This window comes from Saccostrea cucullata, unplaced genomic scaffold (genome assembly GCF_032062105.1).
Source record: "Saccostrea cucullata isolate Sc308-1 unplaced genomic scaffold, CSIRO_AGI_Scuc_v1 ctg3383, whole genome shotgun sequence".
In the NCBI taxonomy this organism is placed as follows: domain Eukaryota; kingdom Metazoa; phylum Mollusca; class Bivalvia; order Ostreida; family Ostreidae; genus Saccostrea; species Saccostrea cuccullata.
In genome coordinates this window covers 23,565-40,398 of record NW_026933027.1, presented here as the reverse complement: position 1 = coordinate 40,398, position 16,834 = coordinate 23,565, and the positions used below count along the sequence as shown (strand labels likewise).

General features: G+C 31.6%; 1 protein-coding gene across 1 annotated transcript; it reads right to left on the bottom strand.

Moving 5' to 3' along the window:
- Positions 1-8,568: 8,568 nt before the first annotated feature.
- LOC134237044 (adiponectin receptor protein-like) lies at positions 8,569-16,833 on the bottom strand. The gene is made up of 7 exons (XM_062719129.1): positions 16,689-16,833; positions 12,781-13,065; positions 12,293-12,599; positions 11,800-11,980; positions 11,174-11,361; positions 10,878-11,071; positions 8,569-9,679 (listed from the first exon to the last, which is right to left on the bottom strand). Exons 2-7 carry the CDS (start codon positions 12,988-12,990, stop codon positions 9,548-9,550), a joined length of 1,212 nt encoding a protein of 403 aa, XP_062575113.1. The 5' UTR covers positions 12,991-13,065; positions 16,689-16,833; the 3' UTR covers positions 8,569-9,547.
- Between the last annotated feature and the right edge of the window lies 1 nt (position 16,834).

Genomic DNA, 16,834 nt, shown 5'->3' with positions numbered 1-16,834 from the left:
GTAAACAGAGGTCTGGCTTCAGTCAGATTGCCATATATGCTATTTGTTTTAGTTCAGTAATTTTATCATGATGGTTTACTACAAGGTTGTTGAATTATCAGTCCTGATACATTGACTTAACAATATCATTTAACTACTTGGATCACATAATAAATACAATTTTAATTTTAAAAGGAAAATCAAATAAATGTAGTAATTTTAGCATTCTTAATTTTATTTATAAATATAAATTTATATACACAATGACATGTATCTGTTTCAAAATACTTAAATCTTTTACAGGTTAGAAGCTGATCACTTGTATTTGACAGCAAATCATAATATCTTGGACAAGTCAAAGAATTTCCTCCAGTCTTACAGAGAAATGACAGTTGATAAAAGTATGGTGGACACAAAGTAAAAGTGCTCTTCAACATTTTGTTGAAGATTTCAGTCTGATTTGGAATTCATCTTGCAATATTTCTGGATTTATATATTTGGATACAAGTGTCAAATTTTCAACTTATTGACTAAACAGTTTTGCGTTAAATATTGCCAATGCTATCTATTATTATTATTTCCCTCCAAGATAACATGTCAAGTCTTTATTGTACCCCTTAAGCTCTGTTATACCAGAAAAATCTTGTAATGAAATCATTTAGTTTTTTCCTTGTTAGATTAAATCCATGAAAATAAAGATTATTTTTAATGGCATCAAGTGAATGGATTTCTTGATTAACAAAAAGATAGTATACATGTTTTGCTAGGGCTTTGTGAGAAGCAGACCAGAATTCTTTGTTTGCAGATTTTGTCGTTTGCCATTTTTATTACGTCAACTATTAGATGATTTATCCATGCTTGAAGCATTTCATAATTGATATTTACTTACAGTTTAAAGCAGAATTTATAACATATGACCTTGACCCCCCCCCCCCCCCCCCCCAAGCATAGAGTGTCAAGGTCAATTTTTAATACAAAAATGTTCTTTCATCTTTATGGCCCATATCTTACAAACGATATCATGAAATATACAAAAAGTGTCTAGAATGTGTCCAGAATGTGAAATAACAAACATGTATATAGCCAAAAACTTAAAATGATGTTGCTTAGCAACCACTTAAAGGTCATTAAACAGATATTTGAAATAAAATGATGCATGGATATTGCAGTTTTGATCCCTTCTTGAGAGTATATTCAGAATTTTCCATTTCAGTGTCCATTGTGTAAAATTATGGCAAGAATATTGAAAAGTGTTGAAAAAATTGATGAAACTTTTGCACTTATTTGACCTTTGACCTCCTAAAAGTAGTTCTAATGAGGTCAAACTTTAAGACAATTTATCTGTTGTATGTCCCTTGTAATTTTATGACCCCACATCTAACTTTTATATGTGCTGGGATGCATAAATGTGTCTAGGAAAAGTAAAAAATGAAAATTTCTGCCCGAAAATTAAAAAATTCTGCGTTGCTTAGCAACCCCTTTTAAGTAGTTATATGCAGAATTGAAATAAAAGTTTATGTGTTTCATGTAGTACAGTATAATGCTCTTTTGTGGGTATATCCCAAATTTCCTATTTCAACATACATCATACTTAATATTTAGCTTAAAGATGAAAAAGTATCAAAAAATTCCATAAAATTTTGCACTTAATTGACCTTTGACCTCAATTTTTACTAATAAGGTCAGTGGTTGAGTATCTAAACGGTCATAAAAAATCATCTCTATGAAATTCCCTTCAAAATGGTATGCATTATGCCTAGCTTTCACCTAGGATAAAAAAGTTAGAAATAATTTGATAATGGCATGTCAAAAGGCCTCCAAAAACACGTAAAATGCGCCGGAAGAGAAAGGGTTAAGGGAAAATGCAGAAATATACTCATGTAAAAAAAAATTGCATGGAGTGTAATACTCATATAACAATCTGTATAATAGCTGATGCTTAGAAATGGTGATAAAACGTGCTTAATGGGAAAAATTTTGAAAACTCTTTACTTTCTTCGAATGTAAAAAGGCATTCCATTTTATTTTAGAAATTCAATTCACATTAATAATAATTTTGAATTTAACTTACATGTTAGGAAATATATAGTAGGCAAGAACAGTCTTAAAGACATGTTTCTCACATTCATTCGATGGTGGAGGAAGTTTTTTAACAAGACATCCCTGTTTTCTATTTCCTTTGCAGGAGGAAGAAAAAATTGTGCCCTTTTCCTCTCTGCAAGAAATAATGCTTCATTGTAAATCAAAAAATTAAGTCCTCTTTCCGGTTGCTATTCTATATATACGCGGGTTGTTTTGTAGGAACCCTATGTCATACATATTGAAACTTCGTATATAGATTAAACCAACACTATCTAATAAATTTATGGACAAATATGGAGTAACTACACAAATTATTAGCTCACCTGAGCCGAAGGCTCAAGTGTGCTTTTCTGATCACATTTTGTCCGGCGTCCGTCTGTCTGTCTGTCCGTCCGTCTGTCTGTCCGTCTGTCTGTCTGTAAACTTTTCACATTTTCGACTTCTTCTCAAGAACCGCTTGGTCAATTTCAACCACACTTGCCACAAAGCATCCTTGGGTGAAGGGAATTCAAGTTTGTTCAAATGAAGGGCCACGCCCTCATTTTTTTTTAATTGAGAATTAATAAAAATTTGGTGGCATGTTTTAAAAATCTTCTTCTCAAGAACCACTGTGCCAGGAAAACTGAAACTTACGTGGAAGCATCCTAGGGTAGTGAAGATTTAAATTTGTTCAAATCATGACCCCCGGGCGGGGGCAAAATGGCCGACCAAAGTTTTACATAGAAATATATAGGAAAATTCTTTAAAAATCTTCTTCTCAAGAATGACAAGGCCATAATTCATCATATTTATATGGAAGCATTCCCAGGTAGTGTAGATTCAAGTTTGTTCAAATCATGACCCCGGGAGTAGGGCGGGGCCAAAATGGCCGACCAAAGTTTTACATAGAAATATATAGGAAAATTCTTTAAAAATCTTCTTCTCAAGAATGACAAAGCCATATTTCATCATATTTATTTGGAAGCATCCTCAGGTAGTGTAGATTCAAGTTTGTTCAAATTTACATATAGGGCGGGGCCAAAATGGCCGACCAAAGTTTTACATAGAAATATATAGGAAAATTCTTCAAAAATCATCTTCTCAAGAATAGCAAATCCATGATTGGTCATGGGACTACTTTTGGATTTAAACTTTTCAATAATAAACCAATTTCTTCTTTTCCTAGCCACAGTGCTCAGGTGAGCGATGTGGCCCATGGGCCTCTTGTTCCAATTTAAACGACAAATTCCTTGTCTGGTGTAGGAAGGCGGCGCCCAAAAGCTGCAATTAAAATTTGGTATATTATATTTAAAATCCTACGAAAAAGTATTTACTAACCCGGTATTATTTTAATGGAAATGAAAATTCTTAATACTGTTTCATTAACTATATTTCCTCAAATTTTGGTGTTTATGCTTTGATAAATATGAATTTTATAACGTTTTATATACATGGGGTTGAAATCCGACTTTTTGAAAAATGGCGGCTGCGTTGGCACAGGCGGCGCACTGGACTATGATCAAGTGTTTTGATCCTGAATTCACTCTTACAGAAATGTACCAGTCATAAATGTTTGGTAGACTAGGAAACTTTTTCTCGTTCTTAGTATCTCAAATGATTAAAACAGTTTCTCTATGTATATGTGAATAACAGTTACTATTTTGAAAATAAAAGACAGGGCTAAGAAATAGGCAAGAGTTCCATTGTGCAACTCCATTAGAGAAAACAGACAAAAAGCTGTAGAAATATAGCGTTTTCAAATTATTATTATTTCATACCTGTACGTGCATATACTTTGTTTACATATTATAATGTTTGATCATATCATAGTTATTAAGATATTTCACATTTATAACTATAAGCGTTTCGTTTAATTTAAGAATTTGATTCTGGTAATTGGAATATTTTCTTTAAAAATTTGAACCGTTGTTATTTGTATTTTTTGGCGTTGCAGATTGCTCCGGGTGTTAGAGAACGATATCACTTTAAATAATATTACTCGAAAAGTTTTCAAGTAAACATGATAAAACTTCGTAATTTATCTGCCAAAAACACGCTTTATCCATCCTGAAAATTTTATAAAGATACATTAATTTCTTTAAAAGATATGAGCTCAGTCTACGAAATTTTGGGACAACCGTCGTATATTAAGGTTATAAATGTTGTACGAATTTAGTTCTTATCTGATAGTGTGGAATTCTTAAAAAAATAAGTATTTTTTCTTAGTTTTACATCGATATGGCTATCATACACTACCATGTGTCCAAAGTGAGAATTGCACCCAGGTACTTTGTAAGAGTTACTTTATAGACACCTTTAAGACTAATGTGTATTAAGTATTCCAACAGGAATTTCTTTTAAAACGATTAAATACTGTATTTTTAACAATAACTGTCATATTTGCAAACCATTTTTTATCTGAATCTAAAAGGATGGCTATGGAGATAACGAACAGTATTCAATCTCAAAGTCCATAAAACAATACAAAATAGGAGCAGAGCAAACAGGGACCTCCGAAACATTAGAGGTGGGATCAGTGAGCATCCCCTGATGATGTCACACCCACCGTATGCTCCTTGTCATGATCGGGAAATAACAGGAAAATCCGTCATCAATTCAGTGTATAAATAATGGACTAACAATTAGTATGAAAAACGTCAGTCACCATTTAACTCAATGATAAATTGTATTTGCTGACAAGGTCATTGCATCGACCATAGAACTTACGAAATGATGACTTTAATTTTAGAAATTGTTCATACGTAGAGCATGCTCTTGCGTATCGAATCAACTGAGAAATATACTTCGTATGCAGGTGATGAAGGTATATTGCTGCATAAGTAAGGTAAGGGAAATTGACAATAGAAAAGTTAAAGTCATCATATAGCTTGGTTATTAAATTACCATTAACGTCTTTTCAAGTAAAATATCCAAGTATGAAACAAATGTGTACGACTATGTGGTATCTTTATCTCAAGCTCACCAGGATATCGTATCGACGTAGGAATAGGAATGACCATTGTTAATTGACAATACGTCGTCGATATATCGAAATGTCGAGTTGAAGGCCACAGCAAGTGTTTTCTTCTTTTCACGCGTAAGATTTTGCACAAATTCTGCTTCATATGAATATAAAAATAGGTCTGCTAATAACGGAGCGCAATTGGTACCCATGAGAATTCCAATAGATTGTTGGAATACCTGGTCTCCACAAACCACATAGATATTGTCAACACTTTTTGCTGCCAACTTCAGAGTACTTGTGTGTGCAATCAGAATGTGTTTTAACAAAATACATGTAATTTTGCGAATGACCATTGACGAGGTAAGTAAATTCACGAGTTCCATTTTTTTTAAAAAGAAGCTGTCAATGAAATCAAAAAGCTGTTGAGAATGGTTGTGTATAAAGTTGAAAAACGGGTAAGTTTTGAATATGTTGATTATAGTAAAATCTTGTGATTTCAAATTGTCCTAAAGTTCCATGGAATTTTTAAGTAACCATATATCTATGTGGTTTTTTGCGATCATGTTTTCAAACAATCTATTGGAAATCCCATGGGTACCAATTGTGCCCTGTTATTAGCAGACCTTTTTTTTTAAATTTATATGAAGCAGAATTTGTGCAAAATCTTATGCATAAAAAGAAGGAAACACTGGCTGTGGCATTAAACTCGACATTAACATATATCGACGACGTATTGTTCAATAACAATAGTAATTTCCATTCTTATGGCAATACGGTATATCCTGGTGAGCTTGAGATAAAAAAAAAAAGAAGCACACGGCGGGTGTAACCGGTGGGCAGGGGATGCCCACTCCTCCATGGCACCTGATCCCACATCTGATGTTTTGGAGGTCCATGTTTGCTTTGCTCCTATTTTGTATTGTTTTATGGATTTTGATCTTGGATACTGTTCGTTATATCCATATAATATTATTTCTTGAGGCATTTTTTGTTTAAATTTTGTTGAATGCTTATAATCGGATTGAAATAATACATTGTTTAAAAGTACACAAGTATTAAATGGAAGCTTTCAAAATATGGTATTTCATTTTAAAAAGAGAAAACAACTACTAACAATTGTACTATCATAGTGGTTTTAAAAAGTTTTTGAACATATGTAAGCAAAAAGGTTATTTCGTGTACTTGAATAATTGCAAACCACCTTGTGTGGGGTGAGACATGAAAACGTATAATTATATTTCACATTACGCTGAGTTAATTGGTCCCATTTTTTCATTCAAAAATAACTGTTTGATCTTAAATCAACTTGCTGATTTGTATAGCCACGTTTAAAAACCTTGATTACATTTTCACTGAAGAAGACACGTATTTGAAAGCGAATATTCATACATTGTTTTCAAAACAGTTATGAAATTATGACACTGTATATATTTTTCCTATCACAATATTGTACACAGTATCTGTACAATATTTGTGCTCTCTGATGGTATTTGTTTTCATATATCTGGTATTATAACGATTTATCTTTTACATGTATTTCTTTAGTGGTTATATAGGAGCATCATTTATAATGCAATTCTATCAGTAACACAAACACCATTATAACTAAATAAATGCAATATTATATCGTTTAGGATATTTTTTAAGCACTAGCAGAAACGAACTATGTGTTTATATTTGATTACCACTTGTAGATTGAATTACAGCTCCTCTAAAATACAATTTAAGTAATGAACGTTACAAAGACAATGTTTTAACTGCTATTGCAGTTTGGACAAGTACGTACATGTATACTAGTATATCGATCGCAAATTTTTCTACCTCTCTGCGACCAGAAAACAGTGATTTTGTAATCTATCTAATACTTTTTTACGCTTGATCTTTGCAACATTGCAGATAGATGGAGTCCGAGAGATGGTTTTCGTTTGATAAAAGTATCTTGAAACGTCACACAAGTCACAAGGTCAACATGTTGATGCAATTGAATATAGCTCACATCAGTGTATATAAGCTTATGAAGTTTGGTGAAGATGTCTTGAACAGTTTCTTTGTAATTTAGCAAATTAAAAGTTATAATCAAAGGAAAAATCTAGGTCAATATTGTTGATGCAGTTAAAAATACTCTCACCAATATTTATCAGTATACTCATAGTGGGGTATAAAATTTGACAGAAAAAATCTTACTTTTGAATTCGAGGTCATCACTTATTTAGAATAAGTGAGGTATGGTAAAAAAGTGTTGATAGTCATGAAGTTGTCAAGAATAGATTTACTGGTATGTATCAGCAAACCGGTATAAGTTGCTACTAAATTTATTTTTAACTACTCGTCACATGCAAGTTCAGTTGAAAAGTTTGTTACTAGCAGATAAACATCAAGTGGAAATTTCCTCTCCTTCTATTTGTTTTTAAAAGATAATGTTAGAATTCATAGATATAATCTATGACAGTCCAATTTTTTTTTCATAAAACAAGTTTTAAAATTGTGTACTTGAATCATGTAAAATGTTATTTATTTATTTATTATTTAGAATTAAATATATATTATTATAATAAATATATATATTTATTATTTAGAATTAAATATGTATCAAAACAGTTTTAAAATGACAACAGTAAACACAACATATTGTTATATTTAGGAAGGGGACCAATAGGTTGCAGAAAGTAGTTTCATGCCAATGACGTTATGTGGTGTTATTTAACGTTTTATACCGTTAGTTTTTAAGCCTTGTTAAGATTTCATTTTGAGTTTTCGTATCAAAATATTCAAGACTAGTTCTCTCAGGAACTGTCAAAAACAAATTTTTGGAAGGTTTGTCACGAAGGTTCTTTTCATTTGATACGACTCGTGTAAATCTATGAATTTTCAATGTATGTTTACTCATTCCTCCTTTCCATACTACAGCTGCTTTAGACTTTCATATTTTTTCATGTTTTTATGATTTAAATAGAATAAAATCAGAAACCTGTTATGAAATTTATTGAACAAATTTAACATGGATTTAATTAACAAATTTGTAGCATTGGACTCTTGATACAAAACAATCCATATTTTACGGGTCCATTATATCTTAATTGGTCACAAAGGATTGTTCAAGACATACACATCACAACAAAGTATCATTTCATATGCAAAAAAAAAAAAAAAAATTCTGAACCAGCCTGTCAAAGGATATGCCAACAAAGAGATTTCTAGGTGTGTTTGTACAAAATACAGCATAACTGCCAACAAATGGTTATTGATTTCGGCTATAGCGTGTGTTTGGATCCCCTGCTATATAAGTTTAATGAATTTCTTATACGGTTATAATGAATTACGGATATAGCGAAAAATTACAGTCCCTTCTTTTATAACTGAGTTTGATTTCAATCATAAAAAAATTAAATTTATTTACTGTATGACAATCATAAATTAAATATCTGTAAATATCTAACATCTGCTCATTTATAACCTGCAACATGTAACAAAATGATCATAATTATCTGCACCACAGAAAGACACTTATACAAACGTGATAAAAACATGTGAAATTCATTTTTTCACATTTTTTTCTTTGGGAGGGGGAGGGGGTGGTTTGTAAAGATTTCATTGAATCAAACCCTCATCCAAGTTTACAATGTATTCTCTCTTTGTCAATTTCACATCAGATGAATATCAAGTGTGTTAACTGATGACCCCCAGTCAAATTGAATTGATAAAAATATGTCTGCAGTTCCATGCATTTTGATCAATTAAATCTTGGCTATTTTACCACCATAGTTGAAGAGAAAAATATAAATAATCAAAATTTTTGGATGCATAAAAAGTTAACTTTTGACTGAGCAAGTTATGTATATGTAGGTTAAATGATGGAAGAATAGAAAGGAATCATACCCTGTCAAAGGATATGCCAAATCCATGAAATCATTTTAAAATATCAGACCAATTAAATGATCCCCAAAAGAATAAATAAAAAATCTTTTCAAAAAACATTTATAGCATTATACATCAAATGAAGTTAATAAAATGTAATGGTGCCCTAGCATGATATCTGAATTAATATTGATGACTATAATAAATACAGTGAATAAAATACATCAACAAGTGCAAACACACCATTCAGCCCAAAATATAACAAATACAGTGTACTAGTTAACTTTGAGGTATAAAGATTGATTTTTTTTTTCTGTTTAATATATGATGTAAATAGTAATGTACAGTTACATAGTACTTCATGAAAGACTTGGTGATTTGAAAAAAAATTGAAATAAATTTCATCCTTTACAAAACAATTTTTGTCCAAATCGATGTTTTCACTATGTAGCAAGTAAAGGACACACATTTCTGAAACAATTTTTTCAGATAAAAATGTTTATATATTTGTTTGACATTTAATTTTTATATCATTGCAAATTTTGTTATACTTGTATGTCAAATACAAATATGCCAATTGGGATGTGTCTATCACAATAATTACATCTTCACAAAATTATCACATAAAACATACCCAGAAAACACAAACAAAACCACTGTGAAGGGGTTGTGGTTTTTACTAGGAGCTTAGGATTCTATTAATTCACTGTCTAGACATTCCCCTAATGTCAGCCTGTAATTGGCAATCTTGGAAATTCCATGAAAGTGAACAAGGGCAGCCGCCAACACAAACATGTGAAAGATCTGATGACTCTGAAACTGTAATAGGGAAAAAAATTAGAAAAAGTGAACAAAAATATTAGTGTTGCGAATTTACACATAAGAAGTTTTCTTACCCTTTCAAAGAGCTTTATGCAAAAATACCGTATATACTCGCCTATAAGTGGGTCCGCGTACAAGTCGGTTGTATTTTTTGACGTTATTTTCGTGGAATTTGCTATTGACCCGCTTATAAGTCGGTACAACTTTTTTGCTAAAATCTGGTGACAATTGCAAGTAAATCCATTGATATTTTAACCTGGTTTTAATTAATATTTTTCGATATGACACTGATATTTAATCTTAAAATTATCAAACATAAAGGCAATGTCACTTAAAATGCAAATAAAATCATTGAAATATGTATATACTTGTACTTTATATATATAATCTAAGAATACATAAATTATCTTATATAACCTGACAATTTCTTTGATAATCGTAAATGCAAATAGGATACATCATTTTAGCCCCAGGAAAAAATACAATCTCTTTATGACTCGCCTATAAGTCGGACATAGAGTTTTAGATCAATATTTAACTCCCAAAATACCAACTTATAGGTGAGTATATACGGTAATGAAAATTATAGCGAAGTGTAAGCTCTTTTTTTGATTGGTTATTAAAAAAATTTTCGCGTAAAATTATAAGGGTTGATCACCAAGTAATGCTACAATTGCTATGAAATCTGGAAAATATTAAGTTACGCATTAGATTTTATATAGGGCTTGGTATCAGCAGGAATTTCCCACTGCGATATTTTTAACTGCATTGCAATATGTAGTGCAATATTTTCAATAATTAACAGCTACAATGACCTTTAAAATTTTGTTACTCAGTATGAAAGCAGAGCATATTTTACATCTATATATAAATAATTAATATGACTTATACGGTTTACAAAACGCAATTTCAAACCAAAAATCTTCCTATTTGGCAGGATTACTTAATTTTCTGACATCTTAAACATGTTAAATATCATATTAAAATTTTAGAAATACCAAGCCCAAGCTTTATTGTTAGAATATTGGTATTGAAATTTGTATGGCAATATGAAATTTTTGTCAAAAATCTGCATTACACCAGAATACTGATATTATAATGCAGCCCTAATCTTGTACAATTTATGTTAATACGTGTACCCAAATCTATCTATTTTAGTAAAACAACTCAAAAATGATGTATCTCTATTTCTTACCCAAATGTCAAATTTTCCAGGGAAAATCCTCTCAGGGATCCTGAAGGCATATATAAGAGCCCCCACAATATATAGCAGAGCCATCAGACACAGCCAACCTAAGGCGGCGAAGTTAATGGCATGATAAAACCCCTCAATAATAACGTAATGCATGGCTGGCACCACTCCACTAAGGCCTAGGGCAATAAATACACCTGTAAAATATATTTGGAACTTTATACCGCTATTTGAGTTAATTTTTAAATTCATTTAAATAAATAGTTCATTGTAAATTTAAAATTGCATCATGTACATACCAGCTCGAATTCCCCTGAATTCTGGTTCTGCAAATTTATCCCACAGAGAAACCACAATACAGCATGTGCCGAGGACAAATATTAACACAAGGTACGCAATCTTGGGTCCTAAACGGCAGTAAAAACTGTAATATAGCCATGGAACAAAGGAGCCCATGGTGAGCAGAGCTATGCCACAATAGTCCAACCTGAAAATAGACAAGTCCTTCTCATTGCACATCAAGTTTATTCAAGATGGATGAATTTTCAGAATCACATACTTGTTCTTTATAAATAAACTCCATATCTCAAAAACAATACATAATTTACATATGAATATATTGAGAGTTTATACATGTATATGTTTACTATATATAATTATGTTTGAGGTGAAGATTTTTTAATTATGTCTGTAATATAAATTTTAAGTGTCTAGTTCTATAAATTTTGCAGACTATTCACACACAGTATATTTGCAAATGACATGTACGGTGGATAAGCATGTATCGTGTTATCAATGTTTCCAAAATGATTGCAATGTCACTGATTTTAGACTGATGAATAATCATAATTATGGAAATTGAAAAAATAATATTAGCCGAAATTAATTACATGCATTGATATAGAAGTAAATATCCTGTACTAACTTGTTGAAAAGTTTTCCAATGCGCTCACTGTGACAAAACACTGTGTGGAAAATCCAGGAGAATCCTAAACAGAGAATGGCCCCCGCAAAGAATGCCGAGAAAACTGCTTTCTCCTGCCACTGTACCTCTACTGTAGGCCGGGATAGAAAGTAACTGGCTATTCCAATAAAAGCTATCATCCCTAAAAACAATTAAATATGCATGTTAACCTGTAATTTTATATAAAAATTGCATATACAAGGTAGAAGTGATCAACAAATATTTGATATAAAATAATGAAATTAGGAAATCAAGATATCTACAATTTACAAAATGAAAATCAGTCTAATAGCTACAATTTGTATTGTTTTACTGTTTCTATCCTTTAAAATGTATCAATTTTTTATTGATGTCTGCACCTTTAATTCTGAACCTATCTTTGTTTACCTGTCCTAGTTTACAATTACTGGTAGATGATTTATTTGTTTATTTCTGTTGTATTGATTAACCTTACCTAACAGATGTGTCCAAATGTTCCCAGTTTCTGTATGTATTCTAAAAATAGATTTGAAACAGACGAGGAATGAGTTGGTGGGTGGGCGGTGACCAGTGTGAAGGAAGTCATTATCTTGGAGCCAGTCAGGGAGGGAGTGATGGTGCACCACCCTCCACCCCGCTGCCCACACCTTCTTAACGAACTCCTCAGCTTGTTCGGCAGCTTTACACGTCCCCGACAGAAAATCCTCCATTCTGGAGTGATGATGGGACACCTTCAGGTCTTCATCATCCTCATCTTCATTGTTATGTCCCCTTACTCTTCTCTGTAATTGTATCAATTCAAAAAATCTTATAATAAATGAAAAATTAATCATATGACATTTTTGAATTTCAAAATGGATGGAGAAAATGACTTGAAATAATTGAAACATGAACAGAATCAGCTAAAATTTTGATTTGCACTTTAAATTCTGGATGTAAATATCTTTTAAATGAAAAACTTACAAATCTTTTGGAAAATAAGAGTTTGCCTGACTCTGATTTCTGAGATGCAGCTTTCCGAGACAAAGTTAGATCATCTTCACCGTCAGAAAAGTCACTGTCTAGTGTTATATGATTTATATCCTGGCTGTCTATAGACTTAGGTTGTACAATAATCGGACTCTCAGTTATTGAGCACACGTCTCCACTATCAGAATGACTGGTACTGGCCATTTTTGGTAGATATTGTAATGTTAAATAGATAAAATAACTGTAGTTTCTTTGTTTTCAGGATAGGAATTCTTCAGCCTAAAATAAAAAAAAAGTAGTCATTAGATTAACCATAAATGATAATATTTTTTAAATGCTCAGCCTCAAGACATGTGACAGTTTCATAAATTGATATGATACTAACTTGTACTACATAAATTATCTATGCAGGATCGCCTAGATCGCACTACCATATAATTTAACATGTTTAAGTTCAAGAAATATCACATATAAACAGTTGAAGGTATGAAAACGTAATTGTTCATTATTTACTCACCTTTATTTTACAATATGAAAAGCATTTAAACCATTGTGGTATGATAATGAGCATGTCAAAAATTCATATTAATTAGTAATCCTAAACTGTCCTACATAATCAGAAATACCTTTTCCCCAAATGAAAACAGTCATTTTTTTTTCTTTATTTATATCCTTTTGTCTCTCATCATGTGCATGGGTTTAGACTGATATAAAAATAGATTTGTTGTCACTTGTTATGTAAATTACTCCGGATCCTGATATGTGGACTTTGCGCCTAATGTAAACAGCATGTTTATAGAAGCAAAACATAGTGATACATGTACTTGATGTAAATTTTAAAATTAGGTCAGACATAATATAAAAGAAGTAGTTAATATACTAATATGTAATTAAGATACACTGCATGTGACAGGTGAAATAAAATAATTGTACATAAACAATTCATTATTGTTTGATATAATAAACATGATAAAAAGTTGTAAAACTATCTCTGGCACATATAATAATTTTGTTGCAACATAAATATTGAAGAGTATATTGTGAATTATTGTCAGTGAATTTTTTTATCAGATGTTTTATCTTTAAATTAAAATTTCCTTGTTTGTGTTGTTATACTGTTATATTTTAATACCATGTTTACAGTCACTTCTGTTTGTACTATACACGTCATGGGACATGGAGTTCTGTCATTAATATTACATTTTTCTACATGCATTTATATGAATGTTTTGAAACCAATATATAGGCTAAGTATGGTGATCAAAGTAAAATACTTTTGCACTGATACATGAAATCACCATACATATATATTGCTAGAGCCATGTTTGAATTTTATCATACATGATTACTTACAAAAAAAAAAGAAGTCATAATCTGTGATACATCTTTAGTTAACATGACTGTATATATAAATCTCTCATTTGTTGAAAAAAACTGTGCAGAAAGATTTACAAACATGCCTTCATTAAGACTTTATTTGTTGGTTACAATTTGTACAAAGTATCAATGTTTACTCCAAGCCACAGTGTGTTACATATTTTTATTATTTTATTGGCACAATGTAAACAAAGCCATGCACCAGACCTGGGGATCGTTGATAAGGCCCGCCAGAACTTCATTTGCAGACCAGTGTTAATATAAAGTCTAATTTCATCCTTAACTAGCTTTCATTTTTTTTGGAGGGGGAATTTTTGAAGGGGGTCTTTTTATTCAAGTGGTGTTCCAAGTAATGCTTCCAGTGACCATTGTTCAAGATTTGCAACAAGACTGATGCACACAAGAAGCAGAAATTGGAAAACAAGAGGCCTATGGGCCACAACGCTCACCTATTTATTTGGTCCTTTGCCTACATGTATATATTTCAATGAATATTCTTCTTTAGCCCCTTTATGACAGCTGTGAAGAAATCTTTCCTAAAGAGAGGACTAGAAAGAAATATAATGACGGCTATTTTGTAGAGTACTGCAGAAGTTAAATTCTCTTAATCATGCCGCTATCAATGACAAATTCAAGGCTTTGTTTTAGACCTTATAAATCATGTTTTTAAGTGCAAAAAACAGCAGACTCCACTCACTGAATGTAAAGTCAAAAAATCTTAACGGAAGTGTTAACTTGTTTGATGACAGCATGTAAGGTAAGTACAAGTATATTTGTTTAAAGCATCTTTTACATCTGGGGCAGCGCTGCCATCCCCAAATCCCCACGTTTTAAATAATTCCTTAAATGCACCTGGACTTTTTCTCTCTTAGGAAAACAAAATTGCAACACTCATGTTGCTAAGTTTTAACGCTGCTTTACCTCCCGCCCGGATCTAAAATCATATTGTTGCCTGTACTGCATTTTACCCAATTCTAAAATACATTGTACAGATTTCATAAGTTTATCATCATGATCAAAGGAGAAATAAAAGTATTGCTAAAAAATCCAAATGACAATCTGAGACTGTATGTATCAAGAAGAATATACCAGGTAATTTAGTTATTAAGAAAAAATAAACTTGCCTAGATTTTAATGGACAAATGTGTATGTGTGTGTGTATTTCATTAAATTTGCAATGTCCAGAATTTTGATCTGGTAAGGCAAAATAAACATTACGTCCTGGGAGGTAAGAGTCTGAACGTAGCAAATGGCACGTGTGGATTAAGAGTGCAACGATAAACCATTTGAAGGTATACCGTATGGTTTATTTTTCCACAGTTCAATTTACGATACGTGAAACTGATATTCAATCAGTCTGTAATTATCCGAATCGTCCATTTTGGTTCACCGTTTACAATTTCAAAATGGCTTCCGCACAAAACATGAGGTCAATGAAACTGCAGAAACCACAGTTAAACTTGTTTCATATTTAAAGGGTCGATGGAACTTATCACTTTGATAGTGTTAGTGTAATGAGCATTTGATATAAAATGGTTTAGTTTAAAGTATACATGGTATATGATGACAAACATCTGATTTTTTAACCCAATATGTCATGTATTGTGATACATATATTGTGAACTGAATACTGTTGTACGTATCATGTCATGGGGTAGATGTATCGTTTAGGGCTGGGACGATACAACTTTTTCTATATCGATACGTATCACGATATTTCAGCCACGATACTATATGTATCACGATATGTTTCATTGCTTATAAAATCTTTTTTTGCATTGAAATAAACAAATTATTTCTTTGCAAATGAGAATAATTTATTCAAAATAGTTGTTTATATGTTGTAAAACAAAAATATTTTACTCCAGTTGTGTTAATTATTATTTATTTCACTTCTATATTTATACTTAATTTATTTATATTATATATTAAACCCTAAATGTTAAATAAACAAAGAAAAACAGAAGTCAGATTTTTTTGGGCGATATTTCGATATTTTTTCAAATGTATCGATATATGTATCGTCCTCACATATATCACGATATATCGATATCTCGATATATCGTCCCAGCCCTAGTATCGTTGCACCCCTAGTGTGGATATTGACAATCCCAATTTAAAGCTGAATAAGTATATGCTCTCACCCTAACGGTCACACTATCAACATATAATATTCAATGTAAATAAATAGCAGATATGAAGAAATGTTCTCAAACTGGAGGAAAAAGACCCCCCCCCCCTTGTTATTTTGCAGCGGTTCTGACTGCGCGCAATTTCACTGGCATTTAAAGTTTAATGTCAAGTTAATTAAGGTTTCGTTTCTTTTGTCGTTCAATTGGGACTTAATTAAAATTTGATTTTTCAATGTTCTAAAGAAGAAGTGTTCATTGTTTTCTTAAATTCTTGTTTTGTTTTCTTACCAAGTGGCAAGTCAAAGATTTCATTTATTTGATAAATCTGATACACTCCTCTTACAAGTATACATTTACTGAAGTTCTACCTCTAAAGTATTGGATAAAACTAACCTGTGGTCCGATCCATCCTGTGTGATTAGAGTGTATTCAGTCAAGCTTGCGAAATCCACCTCGTATGATCACTCTGGGATTACAGGGAAAATGGCTAATGATTAAAGGAAGTGTGAATGACGTTTTACCCAAATCACAAAATCGAT